Here is a 5,836-nt window from a genome sequence, read left to right on the forward strand (position 1 = left end):
TGTGAGAGAGAGAGTCTGTGTGTGAGTGAGTGAGTGTGTGTGTGTGTGCGCGCTTGATCCGGCGCCGTGTTTGGACTTCCATCAGTCTAATAAGCTTAGAGAGTGTGTTTCATCTGTTCATTCTCATTCACCACATCCCGTGGGGTTATTGTTTGGAAAATGCTTAAGATGTTCCACAGTCCATTTCCACTGGCGCCTTCCACAAATAGGGTGCAAAAACTGTGTGTATTAGGGCTGGGACAATAAAACGATGCATCGCGAATTGAGAAATGATTCTGCATCGATTCTGCGATTTTCCGAAGGCATCGCGATTCTCTCTTGAATCGATTCTGAGCTTAGTTTTTAACAGCAGATGGCGCTGCAGGCTTTAGAAACAGCCGTATTCTGCTTGCTTCCAGTTACTTACACACGCACCACTCGAACCTAAAATAATCATTCATTAAGTTCGAAAAGGTTGAAGCAAATTACAAGGATGTTCACAGTGGGCTGTGTTTACATTAATCTTGCATCATAAAAGCATAAAAGCCGATGTGCAAGTAGATTTAACCACTTACATTACTCAGCCGAACGCACAAGCGCTCCTCTTCATGAGCATTTGAGTGTGCAGTTAAAAACTAACCTAGAGCGCCATCTGCTGTTAAAAACTAAGCTCAGAATCAATTCCAGAGAGAATCACGATGCCTTCGGAAAATCTCAGAAACGATCCACGAATCGCGATGCATCGATTTATTGTCCCAGCCCTAGTATGTATTATAAGATATGTTATAAGAAGGGCTGGGCAATTATGTCAAAAAATAATATCCTGATTTTTTTCGTTGTTTTGTTTTGTTTCACAATTTCAATTTTTATTTATTTATTTTTCTTACATTTATCTAGTCAACTTAAAAACATAACTACAACATGATTCAAGTAACGTTTTCTTTACTAAAGGGTTAGTTCACCCAAAAATTCTGACATTCGTCTGTCATTAATTACTCGCCCTCATGTCGTTCCAAACCCGTAAGACCTTCGTTCATCTTCGGAACACAAATTAAGATATTTTTGATGGAGTCCGAGAGCTCTCTGATCCTCCATAGACAGCAAGGATACTACCACGATCAACGCACAGAAACGTAGTAAGGACATCGTTAAAATAATCCATGTGACATCCGGGGGTCAACCGTAATATTATGAAGCTACGAGAATACTTTTTGTGCGCAAAGAAAACAATAATAACAAGAGTTACCGTCTTCCGCCAGCATGCTCGCGCTTTATCCTGAACATAAACAGCGCTGATTATGTTGATTACGTTCTGGGGTTCTCTCCAAAATGTTGCAAAACGGTAACTCGGAGAGAAGAATTGCTGAATAATTTATGTTATTATTGTTTTCTTTGCGCACAAAAAGTATTCTCGTAGCTTCATAATATTACGGTTGAACCCCTGATGTCACATGGACTATTTTACAGATCTCCTTGCTACGTTTTAATAAATGCCGTTTTAACGCAAAATAAACATGAATGAACATCTCACCCCTCACGTAATCGCTCAAGTAGTGTTTCAACCGTACAAAGACGTCATTAAAACAGCTTGTAAACCAAATGTCACGTAGCATTACATTTACCTCCGGCAAGTCATCAGTGTCCACAGCTCGTTATTTGCTAGAGAAATTAAGTCTAGTAAAGAGCATTTTACGAAATATTAGACTATACTTTATTATATTTACTTTAACTGTTAGTGATGTCTTCATTATTTAATGTATGTTTAAATAAATATTTTGTAAATTATGTCAACAACAAATATAAATTGTATAATTTAGAAGTTAATTTAAAAACAATTGAAATGTTTGCATACAATTTTTTTTTTTTTTGAGTGTTGATTATTATAGTTAAAAATAAATAGTAATTGAATTTATGTTTGGGCTCTGTTGTTAATTGTAACCTTATTGTAATGTAATGAATGTTTGACTAATTCACGATTTCAGTTGCAGTTTTTTTTATTTACATTTAACTAGTCAAATTAAAAACATAACTACAACATGATTCAAGTAACTTTTTCTTTATTAGCCATATAGTTAGTTATAATCACAAATATATATTATAATGTATTATAACAATTATATGTATTATAAGTTAAATAAATATATATATTTATAGTATGTATATAATTATGTACATACATATTTAATATATAATATAGTTATTTATTTTAAGGTATTGAAGTTTGCATTTTTGTCATTTATATATTAACATTTAATATAATTTGAATAAGGAATAGATTGAATTTAAATAAGCTACAACAGTCAAGATAACAGGGTTGCCGATTTACATTTATGCATTTAGCAGATGCTATTATTCAACGCGACTTAGAATAAGTTAAGCAATTCATAATTTGAATCGACATTTCAACATGACTAAGACCGGCTAATTTCCATACTATGTTAATCATACTGTATGTCTATGTAATAGTTGTCACTACACTTTAAACTTTCATGGGGCACTATAGCGCCACCTATCTGTGGAAAGGGCCTGTTGTTGTTTGTGCAATTAATTTTTACAAGTTGTTAGGATGTTTACCTGTGTCTGGATGACACTTGGTTCATTTGCCCTTCTCTGATGCATGCTTTTCATCATGCATAAAGCATCCGGTCAAACCTCCATCTGTGGAAAATGCCTGTTATAGTCTGAAAAACGTTCAGCGATTGCCTTCTGTAAATGTCATCCTCACTTGTCTGATGCGTGTTGCAGAATGTATGAAGAACCGCCATCAGGATTATGCGATCAAACTTCTACATGCTCTTCTCATGCATCACATCAGGTTCATGTTTTCATCATCTGTTGCATTATGAAAAGCAGACCTTCCTTCATGTTGAGTCACATCCTCATATGATCTTCATGAAGAACCATCTATATCTGAATCATGCAAAGTCTGATCGGGGAATTTTTTCCTTTATTGCTGCGTTCTGTCGGGACGTTCTTTGCTCAAACAGACTGACAGCGATCAAACCGACTTCAATTGTGATGACGACACATCGGCGACTGAGGTGTGTAGTTTAGTGCACTTTTATTCTCAATAGCTGGTGTTTTTGTGCTTTTAATGAGTGTATAACAGTCTCACGTCCTCTCTTTCAACTTATTACTCATTATAGTCTGACTTTGAGGACAACTTTGACTTGAGGACACAGGTATCGAGAATCTATGGTGTTTTGAGAAGGCAGAAACCACTTTAAGGTGGTTTGATGGTCTTATATGGGTTTTATTTTGAGCTGGTCAGACTGAGAAACCAACTAAACCAGCAAAGACCAGCAAACCTCCTTAGGCTGGTTTGAAGCCAAGAATCATCCATCATCACCATGTTTTTGCGTTTGTTTTCAGTTTTTACTTGTAAAACGTTGTAACCAGTAGCAGAAACCACTCTGGTGTGGATTTGGTTGCTGAAAGGGTAATCTAATTAATTACATGATGTGCTGATTAATTAATTGCAAAAATGTATCACGCATTATTTTTGGCTGAGAAATTACCTTTCAAAAGATTATCTAAAATCATTCTGTTAAATGAGAAAAGCATTGAATAGACATTGAGTCATTGAATCATTCACTCGACCAATTCATTTTTATCTAATTAATTACATGTAATGATAAATTATTCGCAAAATTAATCACACTTGAACTTTGGCTGAGAAATTACCCTCCAAAAGATCATAATGGTAAATGATAAAAGCATTGAATAGACAAAAAAAGTAGCTTTAGAAGAAAATAGTTTGATTCAGCGTTACATAAATAATGATAATAAATGCTTAATAATGTTTTTTTATGAATATTGGGGGAAAAAATTTAATTATACTCTAAATATGAGGTGAGAGGGCAGCAAGTCACTGCCTTAATGAGTGAGTCACTGAATCATTCACTCAACTGATTCATTCAAACAGCTGATTCATTCAGAAACGAAGCAAGTGACTGTCTTTATGAATGAGTCACTGAATCATTGACTCACTCGATTTGTTCAAAACTGAATAAATTGACAGACCCTATTTTTCTCTTTCTCTAGTATAGCTTCATAAAACGGATTAAAGGAGAGAATGTGTTTGTCAAGCACAGTAATCTCATGTTGGAGGTTTGTGAAGCATGAGGTGACGTGTGTTTGGGCTTAATTACTCATATGTGACCCTGGACCACAAAACTAGTCATAAGGGTCAATTTGAATAAATAATTATAAGCTTTCCATCCAATAAATAAGCTTTCCATTGATGTATGGTTTGTTAGGATAGGACAATATTTGGCTGAGATACAACTATTTGAAAATCTGGAATCTGAGGGAGCAAAAAAATCTAAATATTGAGAAAATCATTTTTAAAGTGGTCCAAATTATGTTCTTAGCAATGCATATTACTAATCAAAAATGAAGTTTTGATATATTTACAGTAGGTAATTTACAAAATATCTTCATGGAACATGATCTTTACTTAATATCCTAATGATTTTTGGCATTAAAGGAAACAATAATTTTGACCCATACAATGTATTGTTGGCTATTGCTACAAATATACCCCAGCGACTTAAGACTGCTTTTGTGCTCCAGGATCACGTATGATCAGCCTATGAACCGGTTAATATTTAGAACTGCTGTGAGTCTAACAGCACTTGATTCGGTTTTTAATCAATTCAAGTTTCACAGAAATTCAAGTTTTAAGCAGCTTCACAGAAAACGCTTGTTCCAGAGTTACATTTAACATAGTTATTTTTCTTATTTTTGTTCTTATTCTGAGTGTTTGAAGCCCTTGCATGAATTAAACCAGTTGATATTTCCAGATTGTGTTTGTATTTAGCATAAAATATTAACGCAGCAATGAAAAGCCAATGACATTCGTTTGGAATCTTCTTATGCCCCGACCCATGTGATCGCTCCCTGTGCTGTGATTGGTGGGTCAGGAGACAGACACGCCCACAGAACTAATGCAGCATCAGCGGAGCGTCAGTGAGCTGAAGAAGTCGTTTCTGGAGATGCGTTGTGAAGCGTCTGGAGTGAACGAGTGGGACAGGAGACTGTCCTCGTCTCCTCGACTGAATGACCCATCTCTGATTAAACCTGTACACTCACAGGAAGTAAGACGTGTGCTTTAGACCGGCCTGTACATGAGATTTGAGTGACACAGATGTTCATTTAACAACAGAAATAGATAAAGCTGCACTTTAACCCTCTGGTGTTGTTTGGTCATTTTTGACCAAAAAAAAATTAGGTTTTGGTTTAAATCAGATCATCTTAATCAGAATGGTATGAAACTTGGTAGAGCTTTTGGCACTTGCTATGTGAACACGCACACACACAAAAAAAAACACGGGCAGGGTTTAAAAAGGTTAAATTGATTTGAAATAAATAGTCACGCTTGGATTGTTTGTGGTCAAAAATGTCCAAAATTAAAATGAACTGAAGCAAATTTCATCAGGTAGAAACGTTTGGTTCTGCGCTTTTTTGTGATATCAACTTACAATTTGGAACACAACTAGCTTAGATTTACGACTTCGATTTTCTTGTAGTTGAAGAAATGTTTTAAATATATTTCATATAAAATTTTAAAATAGTGTTTTTGTATGTTTTTCATGATAATAACTAAAAAACATTTATATCTTTTTTTTTTTTTTCACTTTTTTCACTTCAGCAATAATCTGCTAAGTCACTTCTTTAAAAAAAAAAAATAGACAAAACTTAAGCCTTACACGCCCCCACATGTCTACGTCACTATGTTGTAGGGGTCGACCAATATGTGTTTTTCAGGGCCGATACCGATTATTACAATCAAGTAGACCGATAACCGATATTTTGAACCGATATATATGTCTGGTGTAAAAATTAAAATTAATGT

General features: G+C 34.9%; 1 protein-coding gene across 9 annotated transcripts in view; it reads left to right on the forward strand.

The window, feature by feature from the left end:
- Positions 1–5,836, forward strand: part of LOC107689342 (band 4.1-like protein 3) — a 52,405-nt gene that overhangs the window by 34,845 nt on the left and 11,724 nt on the right. For 4 of the 9 annotated variants that reach the window (XM_016487291.1, XM_016487292.1, XM_016487294.1 and 1 more), the window contains exons 15-16: positions 2,967–3,020; positions 3,126–3,263. The exons of 2 other annotated variants lie outside the window; for them this stretch is intronic. In XM_016487291.1, coding sequence (XP_016342777.1) covers positions 2,967–3,020; positions 3,126–3,206 — 135 coding nt within the window. In that variant the 3' untranslated portion in view covers positions 3,207–3,263. Of the gene's footprint in view, positions 1–2,966; positions 3,021–3,125; positions 3,273–4,904; positions 5,327–5,836 lie in introns of those variants that run through there. 3 more of the 9 variants (XM_016487295.1, XM_016487296.1, XM_016487299.1) reach the window with 3 other exon arrangements.

Source organism: Sinocyclocheilus anshuiensis, unplaced genomic scaffold, assembly GCF_001515605.1.
Source record: "Sinocyclocheilus anshuiensis isolate Anshui unplaced genomic scaffold, SAMN03320099.WGS_v1.1 scaffold1533, whole genome shotgun sequence".
NCBI lineage: Eukaryota > Metazoa > Chordata > Actinopteri > Cypriniformes > Cyprinidae > Sinocyclocheilus > Sinocyclocheilus anshuiensis.